The sequence below is a fragment of the Somniosus microcephalus genome, chromosome 11 (assembly GCF_052327205.1).
Source record: "Somniosus microcephalus isolate GS21.2 chromosome 11, FLI_Smic_1.0, whole genome shotgun sequence".
NCBI lineage: Eukaryota > Metazoa > Chordata > Chondrichthyes > Squaliformes > Somniosidae > Somniosus > Somniosus microcephalus.
Window position 1 is genome coordinate 93,823,750 of NC_140997.1, and position 20,004 is coordinate 93,843,753.

A 20,004-nucleotide genomic window follows, 5' to 3' on the forward strand; every position below is an offset into this window, starting at 1 on the left:
CACGTCTCAATGACTGAGAGGTCAGAAAGCCAGCAGAAAAACCTGATACAGCAATTATGATGTGGCTTTTTAAGTGACCACTTTAGTGAAAGTCTCACAATTTAAAAAAGAAACCTAAATACTTGTGTGGTAAACCACTTTTATCGTTCACTATCGTTACACTATGGTTATCACTGTTATATCGTTACACTATGGTTATCACTGTTTACACTGTTGTATCACTACACGAGGTCATCTCTTGTCACGCTGTTATACCTGGGCTGACCACTGCTGACTCCGCCCATGGCTCCACCTACTTGCCCAGGTATAAAGGTGGTCGACTGGCTGGTATTCCTCCTTGTTGGATCCGATCACCCACGAGGGTGGGCTCTGTTATTTAGCCAATAAAAACCTATAGTTACTGTCTTAACTCGTCGCTTTTCATTGGATGAATTGATAGGTATATCAACTTGTCTAGGTGACCCTTGGCATGCCATGTATTTGTTAAAGGAGCTGTCGATTAACAATAATATTTTTGTTTTATTCGGAAAGCCCACATGAATAGTCGAGGCCCAAAGTGCAGGACAGCACCAGGTCTGAAAAGAGTAGGTGCGGTGAGGCAAAGCGAGGATGTAGTGACTGGGTGATCACAATTTAACCCTGTACATTGTAGCAGGAAGAGAATACTGAAGATGACAGTACACCTTGAAGAGGTTGGCCACGCCCCCTTTCACAACCCTCCAGTCAGACACAGGGATAGATACGGTAGTTAGCCTATCACACTTTACCCTCTCCAATACATTACAAAGGAAGTGGAGCAAAGTTCAGGGGTGAGAGTGCACAGCAAAAGCGATCTCATCCAGCCCCGCAGCAAGGGGAGGAGCAGGCAGCAAGATCCCAGTACCGCTGTACCGTCTAGTTTCCCGGAGACACGTGCATGCGACTGAGGGTGAACTGTGTCCTCCCCAAGCTCCTTGCACCCAACGTTGTGTCTTCTGTTGATGGTCTGGAATCATAAAATACAGGTTCTCCAGAGAACAAGGTCAAAGTTGATGTTCTCCTCATTACTGGCACAACAGTTTGGTAACACGAGGCAGTGGCAATATTAAAGTACAATATACCATACTGAACTGTGCAAAGTACACATCTGTGATGATTCACTCTTTGGGCCAGAGGATTCCCATCAGTTTAGAATTACCTTGCCCAGTATGGACTTCCCTATTTTCTTTTCCTGCTTGATGGCATTAAGTCGCTCTACTTCAACAGCCACACACGAAGGCCGGTGCATGTGCGCCCTGGACGTGTGATAATGGTTCCATTTGTCTTCATTGTGTTGATCCTGGACGACAGAGTCACATCGTACATAAATGTGTTGGCTTTGAATTTCTGTCAACAAAGTTTGTCACTCTGCACACTGAAGTTCTACATATAGTGAAGCATTCATTCATCAGGTTTAGGAAACAGATTGCTTGCTTTACCAATTGTATTTTGTGCACCGCAGACCTTTGTTGAAATCACATGTGCAAACACAATCACAGCGTAAAATCATTGATATTGCAATTGTCCAAGCTAGCGATGCTATTTCTATGACATTCCATTAACCTCCTGCTTGAACAGACTCGACAGTCAAGACCCTACAGCTCTCAGTAAATCCAATTACCGGGCTATAATATACAGGTGTAACTTCAGGGAATTATTCAGACTATAACTGTTCCCGCCAATTTTTCTCTCCCTCTCTTGAAGGCACTAGCTGTGGCTGTGACACAGTTCCACGAACATCAACAGCTCTCTGGTAACTTCACATGTGAAGGTGGACAGTGAGAAAAGACAATCCTGTCCTCACCTAGCATCTGCTCACAAGCACGGAGTGTGGAACTGGCTCATATACCCCTCCCTGGCCCGAGAGAGAAACAGTTGTAGCACTTCCTACTGCTACCCCAGCTGAGATAAGAACATTAGAAATAGGAGCAGGAGTCGGCCATTCGAGCCTGCTCCGCCGTTCAATAAGATCACAGCTGATCTACCTCATCTCCACTTTCCCGCACTATCCCCACATCCCTAGATTCCCTTAGTATCCAAAAATCTATCGATCTCTGTCTTGATCTACTAACTCAGTACAGACCAGGGATCAAACCTGGGAGCTTCCTGGCCTGTATGGTTTACTAATACACCTGGTAGTGCCTATACCCACTGGGCAAACAGAGGAAGCATTCTGCACTATATATACACATCATGCATCAACAAAATGCACACAAACACAATAAAATGCAAGGATCAAGCTATCATGCATGATCACCGGTTGAGTTCTATGACTGTGTCTGATGGTGACTAAGGGTTGGTACACATTGGGGATTGCATTTCCCTGATTAAAAACAATAAGGTAAGGAAACGTGGTTAAGAAATAAAACAAAAAGAAAACTTTTAACAAAAGTATACATATCTGATGTATCAAAAAGAAAGTGTGCACTGGAAAAGAACTGAAAGTCACAAAAGATGTTGATGAACAAACTCCTCTGCTTGCACACCGCTCTACGTACCCTTCGAATACTGTCTTCATCGGATTCACAATATTGTCGCATATTTGAATTCACCTGAAGAAAATTGTAAAACAAGAAAACATCACACAAAGCAATGACAGAGGATTCTGTTAAGTACATTTGGTTACAGCTAAAACTTACTGGCCTAGAAATTGGGTATAGCCCCGTTTGAGGCGTTAGAACTGGCGCTGCGCAAAGTTTATAGCCAGACGAAACTTATCGCCGCCTGGCGCGATATTGGGTTGCATCGCCCCCAAAGGTGATTGAGGTGCGAATTCAGACGTTGCACGGGCCTCCTAAGGCGCAAAACTTCCGGCGCTACCCAATATCGGCGCGGACGGGCGCAGCGCAGGTGATCTCAATTACCAATAACCACAAGACTTCCAGGCGCCGGCCAGCTCTTAAAGGGGTGGGTCAGTCAGCCTCAGCTTCCACACTCATCGCCCTGTAGGCCTCAGAATCGGCGCACGCCCTTCTCTGGCGCAAAAAACTTGGTCAAGATGGAGAAGGTGAGACAGAGAGCAGAGCGTTTCAGCACTGAGGCTCTGGAGCAGTTGGTGGCCGCAGTGGAGCGCCGTCGAGAGGCCAAAACAAAAGGACTACCGCCGAGCTTGGAGGGATGTTTGTCAGAGGGTCAACTCCAGCAGCATGGCGACCAGGAGCCCTGTTCAGTGCAGGAAGAAATTCAACGACCTCACTCGGGTCTTTAGGGTGAGTGGGGTTTATGCAAACTTCTGATTCCCTCCATCTGCACCTGACTTCATGGCTACAGGGTGCGCGATGCCCTGATGGCCATGTGTCAGCAAGCACCCATGGCCCTTTCTGCGCACACACATACACATTTGACTCAAGGCGTCATGTAAGGGCTCTTGCACCATGGGGGGCATGAGATGATCACTCAGGGCATCATGTAAGGGCTCTTGCACCATGGGGGGCATGAGATGATCACTCAGGGCATCATGTAAGGGCTCTTGCACCATGGGGGGCATGAGATGATCACTCAGGACATCATGTAAGGGCTCTTGCACCATGGGGGGCATGAGATGATCACTCAGGGCATCATGTAAGGGCTCTTGCACCATGGGGGGCATGAGATGATCACTCAGGGCATCATGTAACAGAACTTCCCCTTCTTTCCCCTGCAGTCCAAGCTGGCGACGATTCGCAAGGACCAGCTTCGAACCGGTGGAGGACCTCCACAAGTGGTCACTCTGACGGATCTCGAGGAGAGAGTGCATCAGATTCTGGGAGGACGTCTGAGTGGTTCTGTTACCACTGCAGCTGCCGACCCCATTGTCGACAGCGATGGTAAGGATCTCACCTTTTTCAGCTGTCTCCTTCCACTTGGTCCCCCCGCCAGCATGCTTTCTCACTGTGGAGCCATGTCATAGCCTTGCCGTAATCTGGCATGCCTTGCTGCCAACCTGTCCTTTTGCGAAAGCCACTCTTCCACCTCCCTGCTTTCAGATGCTGCATCACCAGCTCGGGATCCGGGCCCTGAAGCTGCCAGTGCCAGTGGCTCCGGAGGCGAGGATCAGGAGGAAGCCACACCATCCGTTCCAGCCGCAGGGGAGCCAACACATCTGCAGACTGGGGATAGTAGCTCCCTGGAGGGGAGGGGTGGGGGGCTCTGATGAGGAGCCAGTTGCCGGAACAAGCGGCCTGCATCAACGCAAGGGGGGTAGGCAAGTTCGGGCACCGGCTCCCCGGTGCAGAGGAGGTGCTAGCCTGGCTGAAATGAGCACCCAGGCCCGGCTCAGGCACACTGAGCTTATGGCTGCAGTGGGGAGGATGCCTCAGTCGATAGAAACACTGGCAAAGAGTGTGCTGGACTTTGGCACTGCAATGGAGAGGACTATCCAGGGCTTCGGGGCAGCAATGGAGAGGACTGTCCAGGGCTTCGAGGCCGCTATGGAAAGGACTGTTCAGAGCTTCGGACAATCCCTGGAAAGGTCTGTCCAGGGCTCGTCCGAGGCAGTGGAACGGACTGCTCCGGCCTTGTCCGAAGCAATGGAGAGAACTGTCCAGGGCTTCTCCGAAGCACTGGCACCTGCCACACAGGTCCTCACTGCTGCCACGCAGTCACTTGCTGGCCTCGTCCAGACACAGATTGAAGCAACGCGAACTCTCACTGCTGCCACCCTATCTGCATCAGCTAGGATCACCCCGGGCCCTTCCAGTACCACACGAGGCCAGGAATCAGTGGAGCAGTCGCTTGTGGCGGTGGAGCCGAGCCGGTCCCCTCCGATAGCCAGTGTGTCATCCGACCATGGTGCAGGTGTCCTCTCTCGGCAGGTGACCATTGCTCATGCCACCGCTGGAACGTCTGCAGTGCAGCTGCCACCACCTGCAGTGCACACTGCTTCCAGCCATGGCCAGATCAAGCAGCCAGCCTCCGCACCCTCCAAGCCCAGAGGTCATCCAGGCCGTCCATCAGGGGCTTCTGCGATTCCAGAGAGTCACCAGGCATCCCCCAGCCTTGACCCCGCCACTGGGGTTCAATTACGTAGGAGCAGCAGGGAGGGAAGGGGCCGGCCGCGAAAGAGAAGTCGGTCTCCATCAAGGGGCCAGCAGTAGAGGGAGTTGCTGAGACGTTTCTTCCTCCAAATTCAAGGACGCCCTCACCTGTTGTGATTGTTTGTGATGGTTTGTTTAGTTTTGCGGCTTTGCCAGAGAGTTGACTGTTATTTTGTTAGTTATGGTTTCTGTTGACATGACGTTGTTATGCTGGAAGGAAGCACTTTTTTGACAATAAAGAAAATGTTTTATTTACAATGGTACTCGTAACTATTTACACTCATGGTGGACTTCCTAGGCTTTGAACGATCCGAAGTGCGCAGGACGAATGACAGCCATCATTCCGTCAGAGGGGCCTAGAACAGAGTCCTTATGAGCCTGACGGATGGCCCTTCCACTTTCAGGAGCCCTCCCATCTTCCTCTCCTCCTCCTCCTCATCCGCATGCTCCTCCTCCTCCTCCTCATCTGCCTGCTCTTCCTCCTCCTCCTCGTCCGCCTGCTCTGCTGGACCTTGAGGGTCGGCTGGCATTGGCTGGGTTCGTCGAATGGCTAAGTTGTGGAGCATGCAGCAGACGACGACGATGCGACCCACTTGCTCCGGCGAGTACTGCAGGGCTCCCCCCGAATGGTCCAGACAGCGGAAACGCTGTTTGAGCACACCAATAGCGTGCTCGACAATGTTCCTGGTCGCCTGATGGCTGCTGTTGTAAAGCTCTTCTGCCAAGGTGGCGGGCAAACAGAGTGGGGTCATGAGCCATGGGCAGAGAGGATAGCCCTTGTCGCCCAGAAGCCAGCCTCGTGGGTGAGCCGGGCCCTCAAAAAGGTCAGAAACTGAGGTCTGCCGCAGGATGAACGCATCGTGGCTGCTCCTAGGGAATTGTGCGTTGACTGCCATTATCATCTGGCGGTGGTCACAGACCAGCTGGACATTGAGGGAGTGGAACCCCTTTCGGTTGCGGAACTCCTCTGGATTCTGCAATGGCGCCCGCAAAGCCACGTGTGTGCAATCTATGGCCCCCTGCACCATGGGGAAGTCCGCAATAGCAGCGAAGCCCTGCGCGCGCTCCGCCTGCTTCTCCAGGGTCACAGGGAAGGTGATTAATTGACGCCTCCTTCTATAGAGGGCAGCTGTCACTTGCCGGATGCAACAATACACTGCAAATTGTGTTATATTCGCGATGTCCCCAGTGGCTGACTGAAAGGATCCGCTTGCGTAAAAGTTCAGGGCAACAGTCACTTTGACGGCAACTGACAGAGAGGTCCTGCACCGTAGACGCGGCTGCAGATCCTCAGCAAGCATGTGGCACAGCTCAGTCACAACCTCCTTACTGAATCTGAGCCTTCGCAGACACTGCTCCTCGGACATGGTAAGGTATGACACCTGCTGCCTGAAAACCCTCGCGGCGTATCGTCGGATTGGCCGACCTCCATTGCCCCTCCTCCTTCTGGCCAATCCCGGCCCTCTCTCCCGCCGTCTCTGTGCCCCTTCCAAGTGTCCGGCCACGAGGACGTTCCCCTCCAAAGCAGCTCCCATTGCTATGCCAGACGGGCAACACGCAGTAATGTCTAGCGCTCCAACTGCTCCGGACAGGCCTGCAGGTCCCAAGTCTTCGAAGGCTAAATCCGAAAAATAGTGTGCAACAGTAGTTCACCAACTCTCTCCAGCAACGAACAGAATGAACAGGCCAAGTGCCTGCAGCTTTTATACTAGAGCTGTCCCCTTTAAATAGTGCCCCCCGACTCCGAGAAGGGCCTGGGAACGTTCCATCCAACTGTCACTAATAGCGCCAGGCGGAAAGGTTCCGGGCGCCACCGAATATCCGGTCAGGGGCGCCAAAATGGCGTTGCACACTGAAATGACGTAATTAACTGCCTGCACACGCGGACGCGAGCTAAGAGTTGGCACTGGCACTAAATGGATACGCAATATGGGAGGTGTCGCTATCTTCATTGCGCCCGCCCGAACATTGGGTAACGCCCCAATTCTTGGGCTCTTTAGGCGCTAATCGCTGGCGCAACCAACCGAATTTCTAGGCCACTGAGTATGATATTCTCTAACCACACAAGGTGAGTACTGTACATTTGCTGAACTAAAACACACAGGTCGGCACTTTTTAACTCTGTCTACACAAGAAAAGCGTACTTTAAAAGATGTTATAAATGACGACAATAGCAAGTGCTTTATTTGATTGCTGTTCCTCCTTAGCAGTTATATAATTATGCAGAACTGATAAACTGATGGGTTTCTGGCATTTGGAACATGAGGAGGCCATTCAGCCCCTCGAGCCTGCTCAACCACTCAATTTTATCTGTACCTCAACTCCATCTACCCGCCTTGGTTCCTTAACCCTTAATACCCTTGCCTCATTAAAATCTATCAATCTCAGTTCTGAAATTTTCAATTGACCCCCAGCCTCAACAGCCTTTTCGGGAGAGAGTTCCAGATTTCCACTATGTGTTGATGCTACTGTGGTTCTTTTGTCTTTGCAGTTTTGAAATTCCATAGCACGATCATCACAGGGAGGGATGAGGGAGGCTGTGTTAAAGATCTATTGCTGAAACAGCAGTCAATGTGGATGTAGGAAGGATTATATGGTTACATCGAGTCTACAGAACAGAAGCAGGCCATTCGGCCCAACTGGTCCATGCCGGTGTTTATGCTCCACCAGAGCCTCCTCCCACCCCTCTTCATCTCACCCCATCAGCGTATCCTTCTATTCATTTCTTCTCTTATGCTTATCCAGCTTCCCCTTAAATGAGTCTATACTATTTGCCTCAACTACTCCCTGTGGCAGCGCGTTCCACATTCTCACCACTTTCTGGGTAAAGAAGTTTTTCCTGAATTCCCTATTAGATTTATTAATGACCATCTTATACTTATGACCTCTAGTTTTGGACTCCACCACAAGTGTAAACATTTTCTCTGCGTCGACTCCATCAAACCCGTCATTATCTTTTCTTATTATGATGGAATGCTGTTCATTACCCGATCTGCAGAGTCCCCTTCCAATTCACTCCTCCGCTCACTGGGGCATCCGCTGTCACCACCGCTTTCAGATGTCTGGGGGAAGAAAAAGAGAACCCTTACAAAGGAGGCTCAGATGCAGTCGTCGAAACCATGCGCTGAAATGGTTGTGTGACAAAGCAAGGCATGTGGCAAAAGAGGAAGTTAAATTGTACTTTGGGAAAGGTAGCACAAGTGGATGTACAAAAACAGTCTCCTTGTAGTTACTTCCTGATCCAAATACTGTGCAAGTGCTCTGCTGAAACAAACAGCTAAACTGGTATGCAAACCTGGTTAAGAAAAAAAATTCCCCTCACTTATGAGGATGGGAGGAGGTGGAGATTAGTTTTATCACTCCACTGCACCAAATGAGTGTGGACAAAATGTCTGATTGGAACACAGAAACAGGAGGAGGCCTTTGAGCCTCTTGAGCCTGTTCCGCCATTCAATGAGATCATGGCTGATCTGCGACCTAACTCCATATACCCGCCTTTGCCCCATATCCCTTAATACCTTAAAAGCTATCAATCTCCAATTTAAAATTAACAATTGATCTAGCGTCAATTGCCGTTTGTGGAAGAGAGTTCCAAATTTCTACCACCCTTTGTGTGTAGAAGACTTTTTAGACTATGCCCCCTAGTCCTAGAATCCCCAGCAGAAATAGTTTCTCTCTATCTACCCTACCTGTTCCCCTTAATATCTTGAAAACTTTGATCAAATCATCCCTTAACCTTCTAAATTCTAGGGAATACAATCCTAACTTGTGTAATCTCTCCTTGTAACTTAACCCTTGAAGTCCGGGTATCACTCTGGTAAACCTACGCTGCACTCCCTCCAAGGCCAATATAACCGTCCTAAGGTGTGGTGTCCAGAACTGCTCACAGTACTCCAGGTGTGGTCTAACCAGGGTTTTGTATAGCTGCAGCATAACTTCAACCCCTTGTATTCTAGTCCTCCAGATATAAAGGCCAGCATTCCATTAGCCTTTTTGATTATTTTCTGTACCTGTTCATGACATTTTAATGATCAATGTACCTGGACCCCCAAAGTCTCTTTGGACCGCCACTGTTTTTAGCTTTTCACCATTTAGAAAGTACCTTGTTCTATCCTTTTTAGGTCCAAAGTGGATGACCTCACATTTGCCTACATTGAAATCCATTTGCCACAGTTTTGCCCATTCACTTAATCTGTCGATACCCCTTTGTAATTTTATGCTTTCATCTACACTGCCTGCAATTTCACCTATCTTTGTGTCATTGGCAAATCTGGATATATGACTTTCTATGCCATCATCTAAGTCGTTAATAAATACTGTGAATAGTCGAGGCCCCAACACAGATCCCTGCGGGACACCACTAGTCACATCCTGCCAATTTGAGTACCTACCCATTATCCCTACTACCTGTCACCTGCCGCTCAGCCAATTTCCTAACCAGGTCAATAATTTGGCCTCAATTCTGTGGGCTTCCACCTTAGTTAAGTCTCTTATGTGGGACTACTCTATAAAATGCCTTCTGGAAGTCCATATAAATAACATCCATAGACATTCCCCTGTCCACTACTTTAGTCACCTCCTCAAAAAATTCAATCAGGTTTGTCAGACATGAACTACCATTCATAAATCCAGGCTGGCTCTCTCTGATCAACGGAACATTTGAGGGTTCTATCCTTAATTATAGACTCTAGTAATTTCCCGACAACAGATGTTAGGCTAACTGGTCTATAATTCCCTGGTTTCTCTCTCACCATTCTTAAATAGCGGAGTGACATGTGCAATTCTCCAATCTAAAGGAACGGTCCTGAATCAAGAGAACTTTGGAAGATTATAGTTAGGAACCAATTCTTTTGACCATTTACTTTCCTTTGATTCCATAGATTTGCTGTTGGCACTTAAAAACAAGGCACAGTAAAGGATAGTGTATGGTACTCGAATGGATATACCTTAACGTACTTATCTGCAATTTTGATGCATTGTAAGAGAGAAAGAAGGGCAGAGGGTGTGTGTGTTAACACCATATGTTAAAGAGCTACTTGCAGTTAGTTCTAAAAGATGGAATATTAAGTGCAAAGCTACATGTAATATATTAGAACAGCCACAACTATTAATATATTACCCTTCTTTCAGCCAATGAATCACTGCGCTCATCGCCCAGATTATCAACTTCATTAAACACTGTCCAACCTAAAAGAAACAAGGGAGTGAGTGCTGCAGATTATTAGAATCACTTTAACTTAATTGTGGAAAATAGACTGTGGAACGTAACCCCGAATACACCAATTAAAAAAAAATCCCAGTAATCCCACGTAATGAAAATGGAATTTGAATTATTCAGTCACTTTAAGCAATATTCCCAACCTTTACCGAAGGACGACAGAAACCTCAAGCACGGAAATGGGCGAGGGGAGGAAGGGCGAAAATGGAGAAGAAGAAAAAATCGAAGTTCATGTACAGTCTACTGCTTTCCTTAAAACTGTACATTAAAAAGCCCAAACTCCTCCCAACTCAATTCTATGGAAGAGTTCCATTGAAGGAGGATCGTGAAAGGGGAATGGCCACTTCCAATATTGACGCAATGTAAAAATACTGTTAACCATCTGCTGCCTGTTGGCTGATAGCCTCGTTATCTATCCCCGTATCAAATACATGAGGGACATAGGACCAATCATAGGCCATTCAGCCCCTTGAGCCTGTTACGCCATTCAATTAAATCATGGCTGATCTGTACCTCAACCCCATTTACCCATATTTGCTCCATATTCCTTGATACCCTCACCGAACAAAAATGTTCTCCTGAGCAAATTATAAACCTATTGCAGAGCACCAGTGTTCCCCCAACACTGAAAACAGCCCCAGCCACCCAAGCTACAGTTTAACAAAGCACACGGAAAAAATGGGATTTACCCATCGGAGATTTGCCCAGTAGGTCTTCCTTAGGACTCCACCAAGACGATGGGGAGCAGGGGAGAGAGTCGAACATGCTGTCGCTCATATTTTCATCTGCAGAGTTCTCGGAGAGGCGTGTAAGAATAGGAGGTCTGGAGCCAGAGATGGTCCTCACCCGAGTGCTGCCACAGACTTCCTCCGTGCCTCGAAGGACAGTTTTTGCTGTTTTCTGATTCAAGGAAGACAGAAGCGTATTTATTCAAAGATAAGCACCCACTTGCACATAGGCGAGAAACAAAATGTACGTCAAGAAGCCTGAAGGATATTTTACTAATCAGATTTCCATTGAACTAGTGCCCAGTGGTACTTCATGTAATGTATATTTTCTTATTTAGGAAAGCCCCAATCACTGCTAATTAGTTACATATTTGTTTTCTCATCCAGGCAGCTTAGTGTTGCTTCCTTAACATCGCCTGTCTCCACTCCTGCCTCAGCCCATCTGCTGTCGAAACCCTCATCCATGTCGGTCACCTCCAGACTCCACTATTCCAACGCTTTCCTAGCTAGCCTCACATCTTCCACCCTCCATAAAATTCAGCTCAATTAAAACTCTGCTGCCCTATCCCACACCAACCTGTATTCACACAGCATCATGTACCTGATGACCTCATTTGGCTCTTGCCACCCCCCCCCCTCACCAATGTCTCCAATTTAATATTCTAATCCTTCTCTTTAGATCCCTCCATGGCCTTGGCCCCTCCCTATCTCTGTAACCTCCTGCAGCCCCACAAACCCCTCACCCCAGAACTCGCCATTATTCCGATTTTGACATCTACTGTATGCACTCCCTTTACTCCATCACTGGCAGCTATGCCGTCAGCCGTCTAGGCCCCACACGTCGGAATTCCTTCCCTAATCCCCTCTCCTTCTCCTCCTCCCTCTCTTCCTTTATGATCCTCCTTGAAACCCATTTCTTTGACCAAGTTTTTGGACATCCATCCTAATATCTCCTCCTTTGCCTTGTGGTCCATCCATTTGTGTCTGGTTACATCTGTGAAGCGCCTTGGGCTGTTTTCTACGATAAAGGGGCTATCTAAAAGCAAGTCTGAGTTCAAGAAAGGCGCTGTATAAATGCAAGTTCTCTCTTCCTTCTTTCAAGATAAAATCATCCAATGCGGTACTGAGCCATGCAGGCCGAAGCTTAATTCCCAGTGTGGACGGAGGCATCAGTAGGGATTTTACAATTGGTGCCCTGGGCTAGGGAAAAATAAAATCAGCCTGGCTTGCCGCTCCTAATGGCTATCCCTGTTGGAAAGTGCGTGTGTGTGTGGCTGTCTGGGCTGTGATGCCCTCAATGGTTGATGTTTACAGTCTGGGTTCCCCCATGAAAAGGGTCACTTGGTCAGGTACCACAACTGTAATCTAGCAAGTGTCATTGCCTTCAGGAGAGGAAGGGAGGGACACAAATAGACGACACAGGTTATACAAAGCACTAACCAGCAGATTCTGCGCATGTTCCAATGCTTCCTTTTCCTTCAGAGCCATATCAAATGGCGTAAGTCCCATTTTCTTACAAATACTGTTGCAGGCATGAGAATGAAAAAACAAGGCCATCCCTCGCACACCTGTGGTGAAAAGTGCAACATAAGTACAACGCTCTCTCAGAATGAACCCACTATTGTTTCACATTGTGGGCTGTCTAATGGTTCATTGGGTAAGTGCATCATGTGGTGCAGTGCGGTACTGAGCTATACCGACCAGGAAAGACCCAGGCTCAATCCCCAATCTGTCATGAATTAGATGAGCTCTGCTTTGGTAGTAGCGGAAGTGTGGCACTCGACCTCAGTGCCCAGGGGATGAGAGAGGGGGAAACCCTCACAGTCGAATAGCATGCCATTACTCACTGCCCAGGAACCACACGTAGATGAGGTATCACAGGGCTGCTACCAGCCATAATTCTGAACATCTCTATCAAATCTCCCCTTAACCTTCTCTGCTCTAAGGAGAACAATTCCAGCTTCTCCAGTCTCTCCACATCACTGAAGTTTCTCATCACTGGTACCATTCTGGTAAATCTCCTCTGCACCCTCTCCAAGGCCTTGACATCCTTCTTTAAGTGTAGTGCCCAGAATTGGACACAATACTCCAGCTGAGGTTAAACCAGTCATTTGTAAATGTTTAGCATAACTTCCTTTTAACCAAAACTTCTTACATTAAAACATGCACTGAAATCTAGAAGTAGTTTAAATAACTGAGGTCAGTAAAGGAATAGTTTAACCACAGATGCGTTGGTCACTAGTTTATAAAAAGACATTACCCAAGTTGCCATCTCCAAAGTCTGAGCCACTAAATGTATGAATCTGAGGATCCGTGTACAGGTCTCCCACTCCCTGGATGTCAACAACAATCAGCTGGTGTGCAGAGCGTTCAAAGGTGAAATGACTAAATACCTGTAATGATAAGGCAAGGACAGAAGGAGACCTAGTTAATGGGTTTGATTTCAGTGGAGGAATATTTCACAGTTCAAAACATACACACTTATCACAGACACTGAGATAATATTTGGCCACAGATTTCACAGACCGAATACATTACAGAAAACACAACAATACAAATACATTGCACAACACGACTCCTTTTTAAAATACAGTGAGACTAAATCCTGAAAAATATGAATATTTAAAAACTTAACACGGGCATCACACCATGTAGAAGTTTCATGATTATCATCTGCCCTTTGAAAAAGGTAGAATGATCTTAAATTGGAGGCAACAATTTCCTTTAATCAATTCCAAGGCACATCAAAAACATCCTTTGAAAATAGCACAATTCTTCATGCACGCACGCCTCTTTTCTGATTAGGAGATTTCTATTTGCAGTCGGGCAGTACAATGAGGTTCTACCTGGCTGGGACTGATGCTGTAGAAGTCTTTGACTAGGGCACTGATCTATGCTGCACTATCACCAATCTATTACTCACCTGTGGAGTAAGGCGGAAGTTTTCATCCCTGACAAAGCCCGAGTTGGAGTTGTATTTGATGTATTTACCCTCGATATAGTGTTCCAGGTGGTACAGAGGCTTTTCAGGCCTGTCTTTCATCTCCAAAATACACATCTGCATGATGTCAACCTGTTATTAAGGACAAAAGAATTAGACAACTGTATTCAGCCCTTTTGGAAATGATTAGCATACTCTTGCTAAACAATTTCAAGAGTGATTATTTTTACATTTCTAATATTTATGAACAGATATGCTTTCCCACCCCCCACTTCTCCTGGAGGCACTGACTCATGCTGGGGCCTGCATTCATGGTTGACATTATCAATCCTTCCTGTGTAAATGGAAAAAAAGAGTTGCATTTATATAGCACCTTTCACAATTTCAGGACATCCCAAAGCGCTTCACAGCCAATGAAGTACTTTTTGGAGTATATTCACTGTTGTGATGTAGGAAATGCAGCAGCCAATTTGTACACAGCAAGCTCCCACAAACAGCAATTTGATAATGACCTGATAATGTTTGTGATGTTGGTTGAGGGATAAATATTGGCCAGGACACTAGGGAGGACTCCCCTGCTCTTCTTCGAATAGTGCCGTGGGATCTTTCACGTCTACCTGAGAGGGCAGACAGGGCCTCAGTTTAATGTCTCATCCGAAAGACGGCAGCTCCAATAGTGCAGGGCTTGAACCCACAACCTTCAGCTTCAGAGCCGAGGGTGCTACCCACTGAGCCACGACTAACATGGTGTAAGCCTAGATAGTGAGTGTCGACAGGCTACTCAAACTGCCAGGCGAGAGCATCACAACCAAACATGATTCTGTCCTCACAGCAAGAGCCAGCAGAGAGGAGGGAAGCCATAATAAGACTACCAAAAATACATGTTCCAGCAGAGTGGAGACAAAGGCAACTTATTGGCTGCACAATTGCTGATTGTAAGAGACCAGAATTAATGTTTACCAATTTGCATCTTTTGACAAGTATTAACCTCTACAGTTCCCCCCATGGCCCAGTGACTGTATCCACTGAGTAACTGAGCCATCGAAACCAGGTTTGAGTCTTGGTCTGTGGTGAGTTAGTTGGTCTCAGCCAGGGCAGCAGGGGGCACAGCTGGTCAGTTGGGCAAGGTACCAGAATGCAGTCAGTGCCCACGGGACATATTCATGAAGAGACAGCAGCTACAGAAAAGGAAGAGGGAATGATGGTGTGGCGGGTGGGATGAGGAAACGGTGAGTTTTGTAGTACCCCGTTGACTGGGCTGCTGTCCAATTTTAAGAACTATTTATTTTGCAATGCAGATCCCACACCACTATTCTGACTTCACCAGATTGTATGGTAATAACTTTATATCAGTATGGCTTCATTAACAGTACAAGGTCAGAGAGGCATATCTCAATCACATGACTAAAACAGCAGCACACTATCACTCAAGTCATTCAATCGGGGTTTTCTTGTAACCGTTCATACCCAGATTATTCTTTATAGGTACAGTAAAAATTCAATTGATTTATCATCTGCAAATTATTTCTGGTAAAGTTAGTGACATCCTAGTTGCTAATCCTGCAGTGTGATCATTATCGTGCAGTCCAGCAGTAGTCAATGTCTGTATAAAAACAGATGCAAAGCTGAATAAAACACACATTAAAGGTCATAATCTGATAGTCATTCTGCTAACTGTACTTACAGTTCACAATTTCATTTGAGCGTCCCAATTAGATTACTGTCTTGTAATTCTTTGACGGATTTATTACTGTCTACAATTCGTTTGCACGGACACTAAATCATAGGAGTCTCAAGATGACACACTCCAACAGCGAGAGAACTGTTAAATTAGATCACAAAATTACATGACCAAGATGAGAGTTTTTTGTTAGGCAAGGGTATTGCCTTAGAGGTGGTGCAACGAAGGTTCACCAGATTGATTCCTGGGATGAGAGGGTTGTCCTATGAGGAGAGATTGAGTAGTTTGGGCCTATACTCTCTGGAGTTTCGAAGAATGAGAGGTGATCTCATTGAAACATATAAGATTCTGAGGGGGATTGACAGGGTAGATGCTGAGAGGTTGTTTCCCCTGGCTGGGGAGTCTAGAACTAAGGGGCATAGTCTCAGGATAAGGGGTCGGCCATTTAGGACTGAGATGAGGAGAAATTTCTTCACTCAGAGGGTGGTGAATCTTTGGAATTCTCTACCCCAGAGGGCTGTGGAGGCTCAGTCGTTGAGGATATTCAAGGGTGAGATCGAGAGATTTTTGGGTACTAAGGGAATCGAGGGATAAGGGCATCGGGCAGGAAAGTGGAGTTGAGGTCGAAGATCAGCCATGATCTTACTGAATTGTGGAGCAGGCTCGAGGGGCTGTATGGCCGACTCCTGCTCCTATGTTTCTTATGTTTAAGGGTTACGGTACCAAGGTGGGTAGATGGAGTTAAGATACAGATCAGCCATGATATAACTGAATGGCGGAACAGGCTCGAGGAGCTGAATGGCCTCCTCCTGTTCCTATGTTCAGAAATCACAACCATCCAACGCATTCTGAACCCTCTGATCAGCAGGCCTAATATCTCTTACTTCACCTGTTTTGGAGGCTTGTGCCTGTTGTACTCTTCTCCCCACAGCTTTGCCTCCATTTGAAGCCGTACATCCTCAAAATACACATCACGGTCCACAGAATCTAAGTAGCGTTTTGCAACATAATTGGAGGCAGATTTCCACTGCTGGTGACGTGTGAAATTCGAAAGTTTTTTCCTGTTATAAAAGACCAAATAGCAACAAAATGCAGCATCTGGTGTCGCTAATCTGGAATTAAGACCATTTTTCACTTGCTTTTGGGACGCATCCACATATAGAACCAACACCTCATCACTGACCCAACAGCAGAGGTCCCTGGCTCCGACCTCCCTCGAAGACAGTGGACGGCGCTCAACCCAATCCGTACAGGGCACGGGCGATGCGGTCACCTGCTCCACGAGTGGAAGAGGAGGGACGGCCTGAAGTGCGACTGTGGCCATGAGTCCCAGACCGTGGAAGACATCACATCAATCTGCCCACTGAGATCTGGTGCAGGAGGCACCTCATTTCTCCACTCGGCATCTCAGGAGGCCAGCGAATGGAGAGCCAAACTAGACATCCCATTGTAAGCTTTTCCCATCATACGAAACAACAACAACAACTTGCCCTCTCTGCATTGGTTTTTCAAAAATGTATCAGGAAGAGTGATTTCCTTAATAGGACATATTTTCCCCATTTTCCCCCCTGAAGGTGGCATCTCTTGCTAGGGTAGGTTCCCCCCTACACCCACCCCCCAGTCCTTTCTCACTAATTTCCACCCCCTCCCTGCTACCCTCCATCTCTCCTGAAATTTTTGACTCTTTAGTGAGATATGATTCCACAGGTGAAGATCACGCTCCAGTACCTGGTCCAAGTGGCCATTAATCATGAGTGAGCCTCAAACTGTGTCAGTAGGGCCATTGGGGGCATCACAGTGGAGCCTAAACCCTGTCCTTCCCCCAATGACCACATAAGCATTCCCAGGTACAACACTCAGTGTCAAGGATCACGTATGAATAAAGACCACAGGAACGGTAGCACAGTGGTTATGTTACTGGACGTGAGTTCAAATCCCACCATGGCAGCTGGGGAATTTAAATTCAGTTAATTAAATAAAGCTGGAATATAAAGCTAGTATCAGTAATGGTGACCATAAAACGTCGTAAAAACTCATCTGGCTCACTAATTTCCTTTCGGGAAGGAAATCTGCCTTCCTTACCTGGTCTGGCCTATACTCCTTCCTATATATTCAGTATAATCTACACCCGGTTACAAAGCAAAAATGAGACAGTGTGCACAACAACCTATTATACAAGTAATTTAAAAATAATTCAACCCAGACAGGGTTAAATAAAAAAAGGCTATAATTTCAGTTGATATAGTAAATGTGCAGAAATGACTGCAAACATCTGTAACACATCCAGAGCCCACTGTCTGAGAATCCTGGAGTGCACCTTCAGGTTTGTACTGCTGGCTTAGAAACGTGCAGCAACACAGCACTATCACCAGACTGTAAATCCACATTACGTGTTTACAAAGACACTAATTTAGTGAAATGTCCTGCCTTGTGTCTGCAGAGTTTCAAAACATCAGCAACTCATCTAATCTACTCACAAGAGAAAAATCCCAGATCCCACACAGCTATGATAACCTAAAATAAATGCTCATTGACTGTGCGATTTAAAATAAACAAGATTAAAAGAGACATGTAATAGTCTCCTTCCTCTGTCCAGATCCTAAGTGGAGAACGCTTTCAGATAGGCAGCTTTCACCGGAGGAATGGGCTAAATCGCCTCTTTCTGTGCTGTAAAATTCTGGGATTCTATGAATCCTGAAGGAGAAAGATACTCTTAAAAAATAAAATGAGTTATCGGTTACAACATCCACCAACTCCCCACTGGTTGCGAACCAGTTCCCCATTGCTCACTGCATCCCCAACTCCCACAGTTCCCCTGGGTGCTGTAAATTTTTCCAGCAAGGTGCGGGGGGAGGGGGCCGGAAATAGCAATCACAAACCGGAGTGCTGGCCCCTCGCGTACCCAAGCCAGGAGGAAGCAAGTTTGATTGTAATGGCCTCACCACTATCCCAGATGTGATCTGCTAACAAACTGGGGATTACAACTGGAGCCTCCCTGGCCTGTGTAACTCAGTGTCACAGCAGCTGGTGCACTGAGCCATGCAAACTTATCCCAGGGGAAACTAAAATCAGATGTTTTTATAAAGCGTTGGGTATAGCACCCTGAATTAAATCCTTTCTGTAATGGAGAGGGGTAAATTCAGTCTCCCCCCCCTATAATTCTACCACAATTACTTGTATTCTACTGGGAAGACAACATTTTTAGTTCTCTAGTACCTCCTCACTGTACGACAAAAGCAATTTCACATAGCATATGTTAAATGCACATCCAGAGCAAACAGAAGTAAGCTATGATGGGGAATACACAGTTTGACTTCCCACTCAAGAGAATCCCTGGCCTCTGCCCAAACTGATTTGCATTAATTATATTCAGAGGCAACAACAAAAATGTAAAAACTTACGTTCTGTAACATTCCCGCATTGCGCCACGGCCAAAGGGCTGAAAGGGAAACGTGACTGTCTTAACTTACGCACAAACTTGTATTTTTAGTACAACTTTATAAAGGAGAGGAAAATGTCAAGTACTTATTCCAGAAGTTCCCATGAACTTTTTCTTTGCTTTTAAAATCACACTTTTGGGTACGCAGTCCAGTGAAAGTAAGCACGCTGCAGTGATGTCAGTGAAGTGCTGTAGCAATATATGTGTGCGTGTGTGTTTTTAAAACCCTGTAATTACTTCATTGGCTCAGTGACCCGCTGAGGTGGTGTCACGGGATGATGCTGACCCCGGTTGCTGGAATCGGTGTTTCTGTGCTGGGTTTGATTTCGGCCCAATTTCCACCCATGTAGTCAGTCCAAACACGCAACACATGTGACAATTTGAGGCAGCAGCCAGACTCCAGAGTTTGGCATGACCTGGCGAAGCCCACTTCATTGGGGCACTGAACAAAAGAATTAACTACTAGCTTTTAAAATGCCATTCTTAGATCGTTTTTTCTTCAAAAGGAAAAAACACACGCAAGTGTTATTGCTTAACATCCACAATGTTCATTTATCTCAAGTAGGTGTAACTTTTCCACGCTATAAAAACTCACGGAATAAGATTCCCCACAGTGAGCTCCCAACTTCATCAGTGTTGTTGTGCAAGGTCCCAGCAGAGTGCCGGCACGTCCCGACAGTAAGAGAGTGAAAGGCGCGTGGCCATATCGCAGGTTATGTCTCACTGAGCTCAGAGAGGCTACCCTAGGCCTTGAACTCCGGCAGGTCGCGTTGTTAATGAGACGTGGAATGGGAGATTCATGGAGGAAAGGAAAACTCCCCCACAAATTCTAACAAATATATTTATTAGTATAATAAAACCCTCCTGATATGTTTCCTCCTGCTGCACACAGTGATTCATGACATTCCATCCCCAATCCACTACCATGGGAAGTTGTTCTCTTAGAAAATTACACACAGTGATC

General features: G+C 46.7%; 1 protein-coding gene across 15 annotated transcripts in view; it reads right to left on the reverse strand.

Moving 5' to 3' along the window:
* Positions 1-20,004, reverse strand: part of eef2k (eukaryotic elongation factor 2 kinase) — a 69,743-nt gene that overhangs the window by 14,625 nt on the left and 35,114 nt on the right. For 12 of the 15 annotated variants that reach the window (XR_015079984.1, XM_086001064.1, XM_086001063.1 and 9 more), the window contains 11 exons: positions 19,003-19,040; positions 16,491-16,662; positions 13,903-14,052; positions 13,240-13,372; positions 12,420-12,547; positions 10,941-11,151; positions 10,153-10,220; positions 8,021-8,095; positions 2,517-2,570; positions 2,276-2,341; positions 1,178-1,318 (listed from right to left, as the gene is read on the reverse strand). Coding sequence is in view for 14 of the 15 variants with exons in the window: in XM_086001064.1 (XP_085857190.1) it covers positions 1,178-1,318; positions 2,276-2,341; positions 2,517-2,570; positions 8,021-8,095; positions 10,153-10,220; positions 10,941-11,151; positions 12,420-12,547; positions 13,240-13,372; positions 13,903-14,052; positions 16,491-16,662; positions 19,003-19,040 (1,236 nt within the window). In the remaining variant the exon portion in view is untranslated. The remainder of the gene's footprint in view (positions 1-1,177; positions 1,319-2,275; positions 2,342-2,516; positions 2,571-8,020; positions 8,096-10,152; positions 10,221-10,940; positions 11,152-12,419; positions 12,548-13,239; positions 13,373-13,902; positions 14,053-16,490; positions 16,663-19,002; positions 19,041-20,004) is intronic. The other 3 variants (XM_086001065.1, XM_086001062.1, XM_086001066.1) reach the window with 2 other exon arrangements.